Raw genomic sequence first — 15,216 nt, forward strand, 5'->3', positions numbered from 1 at the left:
CCTAATTCAAAGCCCTTTGAAGTAGAGTCTTTCCGTTCATATCAAGAGGCTTTGGAGCAGACCCCGGGGAGGATTGAAAACGCCTGGTAAAAGCTGCAGTTGCATGAGCAACCCTAAAAATCGTCCTATTTGGATAATTCTCTCCAGTGTTAATTCCTGGGAAATAACTAAAGGTTCCCAGCTGCACTTGTGGTGCTGTTTGTGTTGCTTTTTGCACAACCAGAGTGTCCTTTCTAATAGGTGGCCAGCAGAAATGAGCTGGCAGAGGTGCTCACCTGGAGCCGCGGACCCGGCACCGAGAGAGCAGGAGAGCCTCTCCCCGCAGGTGCCCTGCTGCTGGGCGGACCAGCCCAGGAGAGTGCCTGGACCCCGCTGGCTCTCCACTGTCTTTAGGTCAAACCACATCCGAGAAACTTTTCTGCAAGGCTGCCCTAAACATGTTGCTCTGAAAAGCTGGGCGTTGTTTTCGGTTTTGTGAGGGATTCTGATTTTTATTTTGTCCTGCTGGAGATGATTTAAATAGTCCCAGTCCTCCTTTCTGGAAGTTCGTCTGTTTACACGATGCGTTCCAAGAAACTCGTGTTTGCATCCATCTGACGTGCTGTCTCCTTGGCTGGAACCCGTCGCTGGATGCTGGAATGCAAATCTCACATTTTTCAAATAGCATTGGGACCTCATAGTGAGACAATGCAGCAGAGAGCCTCTGTCTGTGTCCCCAGCCCTGTGGCTGAGGCTGTCCTCAGGGGACCCCCGGAGCACCCCGCGGGGTGTGAAGGTGAGATCTGTCGGACGACCTCTCTTTCCTCGATGTCTCCCCCATCCTCTGCCATGCCGGAGCATCAGCAAAAAGTGGGGTATATTCAGCCTCATGCTGGTTTTTGGCTGCACAGCTGAAGGAGGGGCTGGTGTGGCTGCGAACGTCTTCTCTGCATTATTTCATGTCATTTTAGTCCATCAGCCCGAGAGCAGAAGATGGTTGTCTCTATTTTCATAGTGAGGAAATAAGTAGGAATCAGCTGTTGAAAACTCAATAAGTTTTCGGCATGCGACTCGCTCCCTTTGGCCCTTTTGAAAAAAAAAAAATTAAAAAAAGGCATTCTAACAAATGGGCTCTTTGCAAAAGGCTGCATTGTGCAGCTGGTTGTTCCCGAGTGCTGCCCCGCACAAGGCTGCATTGTGCACCACGCACGGGGCTCGCAGCGAGGGCTGGAGCTCTGGGGATGAGCGCTGGGAGACTCCCTGCCATGGCAGCCCATCCTCCAGGAGCGAGCGGCTGCCTGTGCCTCGCTGCCTGCAGCAGGCATGGGCTGCCTTTTGACCACCTCCCATGCAGGCTCTCCCACCTCCCTTATTCTCCAGCAAAGCCGAACAGGACAGCCTGCCCACCTCAAACCGCTCCGGCTGTGCTCTGTTCCAGGGACCGCTTGCTGTGGTCACTTTTTTTTTCCATATGATGGTGTCATGCCAACACCTGCAGTGCAGAGGGGTGACGGAGGGGGTACACGTGGTGCTTGCGTGGGGACATGTGGCGTCTCGCCCAGGGAAGAGGGTGCAGGTCCCTGGAGCCACCCAGCCTCAGTCTCCAGCTTTGCATCTTGCCTTGGCTCTCTGGGTTGGTGGGTTTGTCCTGCTTCCCTCGGTGCCACCTCCTTGTCCTCCCTTCTCTCTTTTGCAAAGCTCCTTCAAGGCGATGCACGTGCGAAAAATAACAGCTTCTCACCTTTTCCCCTGGAAGAGATGGCAATTGGCTGTCCAGGTAGCAAACCAAACACTTTGTCTTGCTCTCACGTGGCCCAAGACAGGGCTGGGAGCAAGAGCTGCTGCTGTGGTGGGGGGGAAAACCCAGGCTTAGCTTTCTGCTGCAGTGGTCTGTGAGCAAATTCAGTCTGCAGACCTGTGATCTGGGCGCTGAGATGCTGAGGGTTTGGGAGCAACCCTCAGCAAACCCTTGCAGGATTTCCTCGTTGGTGGATCCCTTTGAAAGGCTCAAGGCTCAGTGCAGGCTGCTTTTGAGTACAGCCACCACAAATGACACCAACTCCTTCTTGTCATGTCCTGTTTGCTACAGATAGTAGCACGTCAAAACAAAGCTCCTGCTGTGGGATTGATGTCTCTCCCTCCCCTTCCCTTTTGTCCGTTCTTCACCCCCCAGGAGTTTGGCAGCACAAAGTCCATCACATCGCGGTGCGACTTCCTGCAGAACCTGATTGCAAACGGTTGTGCCGGAGCCATTGAAAACCCCAGCAGCAGCATCGACGTGGTGAAGAACATCCCTCTGAGCAGCAAGGGCTCTGGCCAGACCCACCTGGATGTCACGCAGATCACGCCTCAGAAGGTTGCCTTGAATCTTCGTCCTGGTGAGTTCCCAGTGGCTCTGAGCCGTATGTTGGTGTGTGCTTGTTGGGGGTGAGAAAGGGTGGCCGGGACATGCTGAGAGCGTGTTATAGCCCCTGACCTGTAGCCTGCTAAAGCAGGTGGCTACTAGCCCCTTCCAGAGCCCGGGAACTTCGGTGGTGCATCACAAACAGGTTTGGGGCTGAGGTGTATGTTCTCTGTGAGAGGGCACCACTGTTATGCAAGGTCAATCAAATCCTGCTCAAAACTGTTATCAATACTAGTCTTAACACTTGCATATTTTTAAAAGGAACTAGCTCAACTTAAAAAACATAATCACTGGGCAGAAGGAGTTAAAATAACTTTGGATCCTCCAGCAAGCTGACAGTGCTTGACTCTAAACTGAGACAGCTCCTTCTATAAATTGGAAACAAAAATGCCTATCTGTTTTCTGTCGGTATGCAAAAGAGCCGTGGGATCAAGGCCGAAGATGGAGATTTGAACTTGTGACTCAGGCCTTGGACTGTAGCCAGACCCCTGTTTCATTCCCCTGAGCCATCACTTTTCTTCAATCTTTTCCTTTTAATTAAAAATTAGAAGGGAATGTCTGGACTGAGCCATGCGAGCGTACATGTTATCAAAAGTTTTTGCGTGGTGGGGGGAGGCTTTAATGTGGGTTCAGAATTCTTGCAAAAATTTGGCAGCTGATATTTCTGAAGGGGAAAAAAAAAAAGCTCTTTATTGCAAAGTTAAGAAGCAAATATAAAAGCTGGATTCATTATAAGCAATTGGTGTGGGTTTCTAAGGCTTACAGTTTTGTGACAGCTCTCATGAACATACAGAAAAATGAAATATGATGTTTTGCCCAAGAAAAACAGGAGTTTGAGCTGGTGCTCACGCTACCAGTGCTCTCCCATACCCTGCCAGTTGCTGCAGGATTTTTTGGTTTAATTCTGTGGGTTGGATAGTCATCGTGTCTCCTAATTAACTCTTCCTCAGCAGTATGACTGCTGTCATCAGTCAGACCCTCAAACGTAAAGAAATTTTGCTTCAAAGCCTTAAAAGCAGGTACCTGGGTAGTCACTACTGGATGCACGGCTTCTGCAACTGAATGTTGCTGATGAAATAGGTTTGCTCCTATTAAAAAAAAGGGAGTTGTTATTACTCCTGTTTCTTGAGCCAGTTCCTGCAGAAAGGGCTGTCCCAGCTTCCACATCTCGCCTCCCACAGACCCTCCTTCATGCCCCGTGCTCAGCAAACTCCCCTTTCCCAATCCCCGGCAGCTTTGCCCAGCTGGAGGCACAGATCTCCGTTGCTCCGGTCTGCGGCAGGGCGTGGGGGTCCGTCTCCCTGCGGCTTCCCAGGAGCTGCACTGTCGGATGCTTTGGGCTGCACAGGGCTGGTGTGCTGCTCCTGCCAGCCCTTGCTGGGGACCACACTCATGGGCACCTTCAGTTCTCCTTGGGGGGCAGTGAAGCCCTCTGGGTCTGGGCTGAGCTGCAGGAATTGCCCCGAGGGCTCCCGCAGCGATTCCCACGATTCCCACGCTGAGCCGGGGAGCTCCCCTCCCTGTGCTCCTCTTGCAGAGCATCAGAGTCATTGCAGGGGGAGGGACATACCTAGATGGTTTTAATATTATCTCCCATTTTTGCTCTCTTTTTGATGTTGGGCAGCACTCCATCTTACTTAGGGGTGATGATTTCCTAAACCCTTGTATTAGCATCCCCAGTTTAAATTATCCATTAATCCTTGAGCTTGAGAATGGGTCCTGAGGGTTTCACCCTGCGAACCCAAGACAAGAAGGAGACAATGTTGACTTAATTTTGGGCATGAAGAGTGTACTGTTTGAAAGATGAATTCACACGGCGGTCTGTGGCGATGGTGATCTTTTATTCTTAGACCGCTAAGCAGAAGCAGAAGGGAGGGAATTGTCAATTGTTTGCTGATCCCACCCAGGCAGTTTGATCTAAGCATCCCGTGGCAGAAGTCACATCCCCAAATCTCTGTGCCCACAGGTAATTTCCAAAGGCTTTAAATTTATGTCCTTCACGGGGTAGCTTTCAAATCAAGCATTTAGTTTTTATAATACTGCTTTTTAATCTTAGGTCCAGCTATAAAGCAGGGTGTCCTGGTTAAATGAAAAATATGAGTAGTGTGAAAGGAATTAAAAAAAATGAATAGATTCAAGTTGTGTTGCCCATCAAGCTATAAGCCTCACCAAGCAGAAAGAAGAGCTTTTCGTGGGTAAGTGGTTGTTGAGTTTGTGTTCTTAAACTGGCCAAAAGCAGTTTTTCCAGTTTCTGCACTGCCTCTGTGACGGTATCCAAGAAACATTTCTGAATTCAGTTTTGAGTTAAAAACTTTTCAGTAAAAGCCCTAAGGAGACGATGGTGGTGACGGTATGTGGGGAAGGAGGGGGCTGGATTATCCCTAAAAGTGTGAGAGTAATACTGTGCACAGAGAATAATAAATTCTATTGCACTTACATCTGCTTACATTAGCAATATTTTCTCTGAGATAATCAATTTCTGCAGTTAGGAACGAAAGAAGAACCAGGCCCAGGATCCTCTTGGTTTTGGTGCTTCTCAGGGACTAATAAATTCATAACTATTAAGAGAAGAAAGTTTCATTAGAGCATCCCAAATACCCTTTCTGGCACAGGAATTCCCATCTTAGGACCTGCTCAGGAAGAAGAGTGTTTTGGAAATGGAAATGTTGGGAAATGCAGAAGGACACATCCCTTTTTTCTGAAAGGGTTGGGTATTCCAGTGGGAAAAATACGTAGGAATGAAAAAATAGGCATGGGAATGAATTTTCCTGGAGTTAAACACATTCTTGCAGCACTGAATTGAAGTCAAGCTTGCAATCACAGTTTCTTACCATGCAATTAGTGCTAACAGGTATTGCACTATATAAATGATGTTCTCCTTTGTTCCCCCACAAAATGCGTGCCAGGTACAGCGTCAGGCCCACCTGATGTGGTTGAGCTGCCTCGATCACTTTGCTTACCATAGGCCCTGTGCCGAGTTGCATGCTTCTGCGTGCCACGTCTCAGCGCTGTGCTGGGAAAGTCCTTCTCCTGCCGGAAAAGAAAGCCGGGGAGAATAAGGAGCTTCCTACAGCTGATACCTGGGCAGTACCTACATGTGCAAATTTGCGGACAGTGCCTCTCGCAGCCCTGCCTTTGCCAGGCAGGGTTATAGCAGACTGCAGTGGGGAGCAATTACCCGTAAGAAAAGAAGCCCTGGCTTAGAAGCCACCCTTGATCTAAACTTGCAGGGAAATCATTAAATAGAGGGAAGGTCTTGGTTTAGGAGCTGTAGCTGACTCCTCTGGTACCCCAGCACCAAGCGGGCTGAGATGCACAGAGAACTGGTGGAGCAAAGAGCAGACCCGGATCTAAACCCTTCACAGCTTTCTTTGCAGAAGAGGCAGGCTCTGACCTTCATGCACCCATGGGTGCTGGCACCCCATCTCCTTCGCCCAGGGGGTGGATGCTGCTGGGCCGAAGCAGCTGCTGCAGAGGGCTGGGAGAGGGTGTCCGCTCGCTCCCCACACACGGGGACGGCTGCAGGAATGACTACAAAGCAGATCCTGGAGCCAGGGAAGGCCTTAGACCCTGCGTGCTGCTCGGTGCAGTGTGACCCCCAGGTGCCAGGCACGGCTCCCACCGGCCGGGCTGCAAAGCCCCTCATGCCGTCTCTTGCCAGCACGGCAGTTTTGGGATGCCGCTGCTGCATGCTGTTGGGCTGGAAGTAAGTGGGAGCAGCTGTGCTGCTCTGGACAATAAGGAGAACAATAAAATGTTTAGGAAAATGTTTTCACAATACTAAAAAACGTGCATTTCATTTCTGGGGAAGAAGAGGGGAAGTCACGAGTGTTTTGCAGAACCTGCCAGTGCCTGAAGTTCAGCCTCAGCCATGAAGAGCTGGTAGAGGTGGGCAGGAGGGGGAACTTCGTCTTGAGAGGATGAGTCCCTGGGTCTGAGACCCCACAGAGCTGACAAAGGGGCCGAGGTGGCAGCTGGGGACGTGGGATCTCCAAACCGCTCTGGGGTTTGAGGGTGCTGGAGTCCGGGGTTTCCATTTAGACCCCTCTCTCAGCAAAGCATAAGGCAAACTTTTACCACCCCCTCTCTGGCTCCACCAAGGTCCCTCTGGTGTGAAGCTGAGTTCACTTTGGAGCTACCTCACCTTTTTTGAGGTGTGGGAAGTGTCATCAGTGGCCTCCCCTCCTGGGCACCCTTCCGGAGGGCATCTCTGGTGAAAGCAGTTTGGCAAAGGGGAAGGTCAGGGGAAAGGCTTTCCTCTGCTCTTCACATTTGCGCAGCCTGTGACTCAGCCCTGTCAGCTCCTTCCTTAGTGTTCATCACTTCAGGAACCTTCATCTCTGCCTCGGTACTTCCCCAGGTGACCCTAACAACCTTCTTTTTCTAGTTCACTTCCCTTTTGCCCTGCTTTCTCCAGAATGATGGTAGCATGGCTCTGTTTTGGGGGAGAGGTCCTTTTCAAAGGTGTTTCTTCTGTGTCTGCTTCGACTTGACTTGCCTGCACAGCTCAGAGGACATGTTGCGTTCATCTCATGCTGGCTGTTTTCTCCTGACCCTCTTCCTTCTCCTACTCCACCTCCTTCTCTCTTTTGTGCAGGACTTCTTGGACTGCTCCTGGTTTGCTTTGAGGACATACCCAAGTAAGCGTGTGCAGGGTCCCTCTTCCAGTAGTCCATGAAATAATCCATTTGAGGTTCACCCTGCTTGCTTTTCTTTCCAGTTTTCTAAGAAAATGCACCTGGACTGTACACAGTCCCGGGCAGCAGCATTTTTCATGTGTCCCCCCTTAGCTGTTATCTCAGCTGAGATGGAAAGACCCTTTCCCATATCTCCAAAGTAAAATAGAGACATGCGCTCTATAGATGTGTCTTTTTCTTGCCAGCCAGTACACTATATAGATTAAAAGGACCCAAAGTCATTACCTGCTTTCCTATTATTCTCCTAAGAGGTGGATTTGGAAAAGCTTATTCCCCTCACCCTCTTCTTTGGAAGTGATCTGTCTGCTCTGGATGTGGTCTGGATTTTACGTGTGCTAGGAGTTTTCTTTTCACCGCTTTCAACTCTTGTGTGTGTACAGGTGACCGGACCTCCTTCCGAGTTCAGGTTCGGCAAGTGGAGGACTATCCCGTGGACCTCTACTACCTGATGGATCTCTCCCTGTCCATGAACGACGATCTAGACAATATTCGCAATCTGGGGACCAAGCTGGCTGAAGAGATGCGAAAGCTGACTAGCAATTTCCGGTTGGGGTTTGGCTCTTTCGTGGACAAAAACATTTCTCCTTTCTCCTACACGGCACCAAGATACCAAAACAATCCCTGCATTGGGTAAGTGGTGGGTGTACCCTGAAGGGACAAGCCCTGTGTTTGCACAGAGCCTGGCTGCAGTCTTTTCTTCCCATTCTTGCTTCAAGTAACGAACCACACTTAAACCCTGGCTTTTGGGAATGCTGATTAGCCGCGGCTGTCACTGTGATGCTCCAGAGCGATTCAAAATAGGACAACTTCCAATTTTGCAGTGGCTGTTGGGAGATCTCTGCATCTAGAGATGGGAAACTGTTGTACTGGGAGCCTGAAGCTATTTTGAAGTACCTGAAGAGGATGCAGGCACAGCAGGCTTTTTTACAGGCTTTAAGAAAAAGGGGCAAGGGCCAGAAGTTCCTGATTTCTGATCCTAGCTCTGAGTCATAGTTTGGCCTTGAATAAATCAATTAAGCTCTTTGTCTCCATTTTACAGATGAGACGACCAAGGCAATGTAAGTCCTTCCCAACAGAAGTGTTTGGGGGAAGTGAGATTTGTGACAGCCTGTAGTACTGATTAATGAGTTCTCGTAAAGTGTTTTGAAGATGTCAGGCAGGTTTTCTCATCTTTATTGCTGTGGAAGGAAAGCAAACTGGCAGTTGCAAAAGACACGATGTGGTTTGCTTTGCGGTAATATCAGAGCCTTCCTCTTTTTTTTTGCTTGTTAGTGTCTTTGCTAGAGTCTTTTTGTTTGCCTTTTAACCACTGGAGTCGGGAACAAGTCCACTGAATTGGGGATTGTGCCAGAGTGAAATTGGGTGTAGTGGAGGGTGTCCAGGCTTAGATGGGTTTGGGTGTTGGCACGAAAGGATGGATACAGCAGCAAGTGCCCTCCTGGGAGAATGTCACTGTTGACACTTACCTTCATGACCCCAATCTTCACCTCATCCATCATTGGGGTGCTTTCTAGTCATGCAAGGGCAGTAAGGTTAGCACTTCTATTTGAGCCATTCATGGATACTTTCATTGTAAGATCACTGCATGAATGGATGCCAAGCTTCGCAAGCATGCATCCTTTAAGTTTTCCATCTGAGAGGCAGATTAAAGAGAGCTTGCATCAGCTATGAGTTTCTACGCCAACTTTTGGCATTGACCAAGCATTTGGCATCTTACCGTACGTTGACTGTTGACCAGACAGGATTATCCATATTCTCTTTTCACCAGTTCTGTTCAGAGAGGAAAGTCAAATGGATTTTAACACTGAAAACTTGTGTTTTGGCCACGAAACGTTGTCAAAAGTGACCACGCTGACTGAGCCGGGGAGGTGGCTCTCTGCCGCCATCGCACCATACACCACACTCTTCATAGCTCTTTCCCCCAGAAATTTGGCATGGCCTCAGAGGGATGTACTTGGTCGTCTCCATTGTCCTCAGTCTCCATCACCCACCCATGTTGCTTATGGACTGGGGACAGGGTTTTGCTCCAGCTGGGGAAATCTTGGAAACTTTGTTTGTCTGGTGTGTGGTTTAATTGAAAAGTGACATGGCTTTTGCCGAGTGCAACAGGGTGACACGTACAGGAGGGGAGGGCTGGGAGAGAAGGAAAGGGTGGTGCTGGACAACTTTGCAGCGAGGCATGCCTGAAAGTGCCAATGCCCTTTCATTGAGGTCACCCAGAGATGTCGTCTTGTCTTCTCCCACCATGATCACGCTATCTGCAAGTCCTTTTGGTTTTACCCAGGTGGTTGCTTTTCTGTTTATGGGTTACATTAAGCCAGCTTGGTCTTGGGAAACGATTTAGGAAGGATTGCCCAAGGCAGCTCGTCTGGTGGGCACTCCCTTCTAGTTGCCATCTGTCTCCTCTTCATCCAAATCAGGGATGCTGACTCCCCGTTGTTCTCTGGCAGCGTTGCCTTCCCCTGCCTGCTCAGCGAGCGGGCTGTCGCTGCTGTCAGGTGGCTCACTGATGTGGCAGTGAGGTGGGTTGTGAGGTGTGGTTCTGTTTGCAGCTATTTCTTGTGTCAAAGCAGACTTTGTTTGGTGGTCTGCTCGGGTGTTTGTGGGTGCAGTGGGTGTTTGCCCCCGATCCAGGCGCTCTCTTCCTCCTCCTCCTCATGGCGATAGCTGTCTTGCAGGTCTGGGTGGGGTGAGGCCCTGTTTTCATGCGGGATCTGACTGGAATCCCTGCCTCCTCCCTCCCACCCTGGCTTGCTGCTCGCCCCTGCTCCTGGCTCAGCATCCCAGCTGGGACCTCTTGGGGAGTCGGGACGTGGCCTCTTGCAGCCACGGTGTCATTCGAGAGAGATAATACGAAAGAAACAAACACTAAATTTAAAAAGATAAGGAAGGCAGAGGGTTTGACTGAAGACCCAATTGCCCATCTGTCTGTGATAAGACTTGGGGAGGTTACAGCCTGAGATAACCCACCCGCACTGCTGTGTGCCCTTGCATAGTCCCTCAGATGTCCATTGTCTGTCCTGCTGCTGCCTGCAGCTTCTGCCAGCAAACCTGGAGCGTAAAACAAACAAAAAAAGGATTAAATCATACATAATACTCTGTTCTCTTCTCTTCTCTTCTCTTCTATTCTTCTATTCTTGGGATTATGGAGAGTAGACAGGGCGTGAGACCCTAAGAGGTGGGACCCTACAGTATGACAGTGTTTTCTTTCTGGACCAGGGCTTTGGCAAACCAAACACCCAGATGTATCGTATGGGTTAAGGGCTGCTTGATGAGACCCTGCAGTGCAGAGGTTTCAGACATGGCACGCTCCTTGCCTTGTCCCTGAGGTGCGAGCGGGATGCAAATCTGAACAGGAGGCTGATCACAAGGGATGGCAGTGGTAAATCTTAAATACTCCTTTGTGTAAAAAGCCTCTTACAACTTACTTATAGTGGGTCATATGTCAGCAGAGGCCTTTAATTGTTCTCTGGGTTTTGTCTTTGAAGATAAGAGTGAATTAGTGCCAGCCCAACTCCCTTTTAAACGCATTTTCTTCTTAACCCTTCTTGTCCCTCTCCCCTGCACGCACTCCCTGATTTCCCACACCACAGGAGCTGCTCTGCTGAGCACTCCTGGCCACACAGTGAGCACCAAAGCTGACTCCTGTTTTATATGGAAAAAGAAGTTTTCCTGGTAGCCTGCTGAGGCATTTCTCTGCCTTAGGGTGCCACTCCTACCTTTCTGCTCCGGAGACACTCTGGAAAGCGGAGATGGTGTTTGCTCACCAGCTTGCGGGGAGAGTGGGAGGATGCATGAGTTGGTGTTAGTTATTAACGCATCTCGTAGTGTGCGATTGCCAGGTGCCCAGTGATGTGCAGTGGGTGCAGGGTGGCACGTATTGCAAAGAAAACTGGATGACAGAGTGAAAATGCGTATGGAAAAATAGGGGAAAAGTAGCTGTTGGCAGTGATGCTCCTGCGTGGTGCCCTTTGACACCAACCCACCATCCTGGGCTGCTGGGGAGGGTGGCTCTGGCCCTCCTGCCAAAATGTGCTGTCTGCATCACTGCAGGTCGCATCCTGCCCTGCAGACTTCCAGTGTGAAAATCTGTTTATGGGTGCTGAAACTCCAGAGCTGCACGGCCCAGTGCTTGGTGTCTCCACTCGGACTTTACATGAAGAGAGACATTTGGTCCTGGTGAGATCTCAGGAAACTTCAGCTGCTCAAAGCCCCTGGGAAGATACCAAAAAGATGGGCTCTGCTGTAGAGTTTTGTAGATAGATAGCCAGAAATCAAAGCATCCAAAACATGAAGCCGTGTGGAAATACTTCATCCCTCTGCACAGAGGTTTGGAGACCAGCCTGGTAGAGCTGGGAGCTTCTGCAGCTCTTGTTGCTGGTAGGGTTCCTCCTAGCTGACCCCTCCTCTGTTCCTCTTGCAGTTACAAGCTGTTCCCCAGCTGTGTCCCATCCTTTGGCTTCCGCCACCTCTTGTCCCTAACGGATAAAGTCGACCGTTTCAATGAAGAAGTTCAGAAACAAAAGGTTTCCCGCAACCGAGATGCTCCAGAGGGCGGTTTCGATGCGATTTTGCAGGCTGCTGTGTGCAAGGTGAGTCGCTCTGATTTCTGGGGTTTAAAGGCAAAGCAAAAGAGAAGGAGGTTTCTTCTGCTCTGTTCTTAGACCAGGGTAAGGCTTCAGTATGCCATTTCTTGAAAGTAATTACTAAATTTTTCTTGCAGAAACCATGAAAGATGCCTTGAAAAGTAGAGGCTATTGTTTTCATGTGCTTTTGTATATGAACAGGCAAAGAAAAAAAGGTTAATATCTTTTCTAGTTTAAAGAGGTAAAAACGGAGCTTTTGCAAATGCAAATTTAGGGCTGAGATTTCATTGCACGATTAGACTTGTAGGTGCTGATCCCTGAGCACCTGGGACGAAATCCTTTAAGATTCACGTACACTTTTGTGCAGCAGCACTGTGCGTTGGCTTAATGCGTTTCTCAAGTGCGTGTCAAACATATCTTGCAGCGGTTGACCCGTGTTGAAGGTTGGAGCTGGTTCCTACTGCTCGTACCTGCCCCCTTTGGCATGTGGGCTGGATGATCCCACCTCTGGGCACTGGTAGCCTGCTTTCCGTCTTTGTCAGCAAAACTGGAGTTGTGAGCAGTAATTAAAGACAGTTCATTAGCCTGGTGCCATGTTAGCCATGTCCTTAGGGTTTTTGGAGCTGTTTGCTTGAAGATCTTTCTGGAACAAGTAAGTGCGTTGCTCCCTATCCCTTTGTGCGTCAGGGATGGAAGTGTTTGCTCCCCTCTGCCATGTGGCCGAGCTGCCTGGCTCGCCAGGGGCGGCTCTGGTTGCTTTTTCCCCTCTTGACATACAGTTGGGTTTTTGTTCACTCCAGCCTTGCCTAGTCCTTTTGGTTGGGTGTGTTTTCTTCTGGGTCTGGATTTTGGGAGCCAGGAGATAGGCATCATCTGCAGGCTTGTGGGAAACCGGATCTTCCCTCGCCTGGGTTGGCTTCATTTACGCTTCATGCTTGTGACAGGATGGAACCTGCCCTGTTGGATCTGATGCCATCCAACAGTCGTCTTCCCTCTCCCAGCCTAGCACAGATATTGTTGTTGGCACAACTACAGTGCTGCTCCCAGTACTCATCATCTCAGTTTTGGAGAGGTGGCTTTCATGGTTAGAGCAGGACAGTGACTCAGTTGTGCCACCCACCGTGGTTTTTTGCAGTCCCTTCCACCACATTATTGCAAAAATGAGACAATGTTTTCTTACGGTGCAGAAATACTGTGGTGTGTTGTCACAATTTCGGAGGTGTTGCTGGAAGGCAGGAGACCTGCAAGATATTTCCTGCACATTTGTGCCAGTCTCAAATTGTTGGTAAAGACCAAAATCTTTGACTGTGGTTCTTGAGTGCAGAGCATGCTCCCTTCTAAATCCGGAAGATGAATTTAGATGCTGGTGCCATCTAAATTCAGGACTGAGCATCCTCTAGGAAGTGTGAGCAGAGGTGGGCGTGGGCGCTTGTGTGGCTCTTGGCATGATGTGGCAAGTCATGACAGAGGAATTTCTGCAGCCATAGTGGTTAATTAATTACCGGAGCTCAGGAGTGGGAAAGAAAGTCCATGGGCCTGGTGTGTGAGGCAGGAGAACTGGCTGCACCGCAGCTTGCGCTCCCTTGGCAGCCCCTTGCTGTGGGTGGAGCAGCTGCCTGCTCATTGCAGGCATGAGGAGCAAAGGCTCCGTCCGTCCAGAGTTAGAATATCCAAAATTTCGGGCCAGATGATTGACCTCCTAAGCCCTGTAGCCAGAAGCGGAGCTTAGTGATTAGTTTCCCTCACGGCGGCCAAGGGATGGCCCAGACCGGTCGGCGGCCGCGGGTTGTGGTGGGGCTCAGCACCGTCGAGGCAGGTGAGGGTGGCAGACATTTGGGGTGGCAGTGAAGTGCCATTTCCCGGTGAGGATGCTCTGTGCTGCAACGAATGGTGCTTTGCATCCAGTGGTGATTAATGAAGTATTGCAGGGACTAAACCCTGCACAGACAGTGCTTTCTGGTAACTCAGGAGCTTTTTTCCCTGGTGCAGGGCGAGCAGCATACAGATACCTTGGTGCCTTCTGGGGTGGGTTTCCTCATCATTGCATCTCTCTGACATGCTCCAGTCTTTTCCAGCTTTCACCCTCTCTACCATATTCAAAACCCAAGATCTAAGGCAGAAAGTCCCCTGCCTTTGGGGCAATGCAGTGTGTTGACCATCAAGTACTTTGTGCTCAGCAGCAGTTCGTGGCATCAATGTGGGCATCCCAGGGAGAGCCGGTGGTGGCAGGGCAGAGCCTCGCTGTTGCCAGGTGTGGTCTTCTCCTCCCTTTCAAGTGCCGAGGTCTCAGAAGCAATACCTACTCTATTGACTGGGTATTTTTATACTGTAGTTCATATCAAGCATTTCTTCTGCATGAGCTGTCTACGAGCTCAAGTAATTTTTTGGCCTGGTTTTCAACCCAAGGAGTGGGGAAAGTTTGTACAGCTAATACGGACTAACGAGCAGGCCCAGAGTTTGGCTCCTTTCTGAAAGATGAAGATATGGTAAATGTTATTCTGGAGGCAATGAAAGAGCCAGAGACAATAAGCCTTTATCCTGACGCTAAAATGGTTAGCCAGGAATATTAATCAACGTTCTGTAATTACGTTTTCCATTTGCAGTATTTTGGTTTTCTGCCATTCAAGTGCAAGCATCATATGGCTTGGTGGTATGTTTAAGTTTCAGATCTTATATACTAAGATGCAGCAACGAGATAATGCTGGATTAGAAAATAAAGTGTCCTTTGAAATAGTTTCGATTGGTGCTTGCTAGACACTGGTACATGGAGATGGCCAAGACATCTGGGAGACACTGAGGTGCCTTTCAGAGCGACGCAAAACAAAGGAGGTTTTGGCTTTTAATCTCTAAGGCATACTTGTCTTGCACCTGTATCTGTATCTTGCTTCCAAAAAGGTCCGCATCTGAGAAACTGGTGGGATTTTAGACATACTGATGAATCCAGGGGGGTCTCCTTGGCAGTTGATGTCTTGGCAATTGAACCCTCTTTATTCAGCGCCCAAAGCCTAAATTTAGATATTTATTTCGGACTTGGAAATACTGATGCGGGGTTTTGCAGACTTTTCAATAGGATTTGGAGGGCTGGACTGTGCTGAGACAGCTGTGGCAGTTTTGCCAGTCGCTGTTGGCTGTGAGGAGTGAGAAGCTGGCCTTTCAGCGTATGGGAGGCAACTGCAGCTGGTCGTAGGAGTAGGGGCAGGATCCTGCGGATACATGTCTTCCCACTGCTTTGGGTCAGGTCCCACCCCTGCTTTCAAAATCCCTTATATCCCATGAGGATCAAAAACCAGATGAGGGGGCAGACGTCAGTGCAGGTTTTTTTTGTTCAACAATCCCAGTCCAGTAAAAATAAATTAAAGTCTCTTTGGTTATTTGTTTTAAACAGAGCAGAGTGCTGCTCTGGGGTTCGTGGTGGAAACTGCGTGCTGAAGAGCTGTATTTTCCAGCGCCTGCAAGCTGCTGGCAGAGGCAGCGTGAGATGCGGCGGCTCCTCGGCATGCCAGCCTCTCCGGGTGCTTTTTCCATAGGTCTCCAGCCCTTTCAGTGTGGC

At 49.6% G+C, this 15,216-nt stretch overlaps 1 protein-coding gene across 1 annotated transcript in view; it reads left to right on the forward strand.

The window, feature by feature from the left end:
- The window catches only part of ITGB5 (integrin subunit beta 5), a 63,531-nt gene that overhangs the window by 10,025 nt on the left and 38,290 nt on the right, over positions 1-15,216 (forward strand). The window contains exons 3-5 of the mRNA XM_059820177.1: positions 2,153-2,357; positions 7,461-7,710; positions 11,504-11,672. Of these exons, the coding sequence (XP_059676160.1) occupies positions 2,153-2,357; positions 7,461-7,710; positions 11,504-11,672 (624 nt within the window). The remainder of the gene's footprint in view (positions 1-2,152; positions 2,358-7,460; positions 7,711-11,503; positions 11,673-15,216) is intronic.

This window comes from Gavia stellata, chromosome 8 (assembly GCF_030936135.1).
Source record: "Gavia stellata isolate bGavSte3 chromosome 8, bGavSte3.hap2, whole genome shotgun sequence".
NCBI classification, from domain to species: Eukaryota; Metazoa; Chordata; class Aves; order Gaviiformes; family Gaviidae; genus Gavia; species Gavia stellata.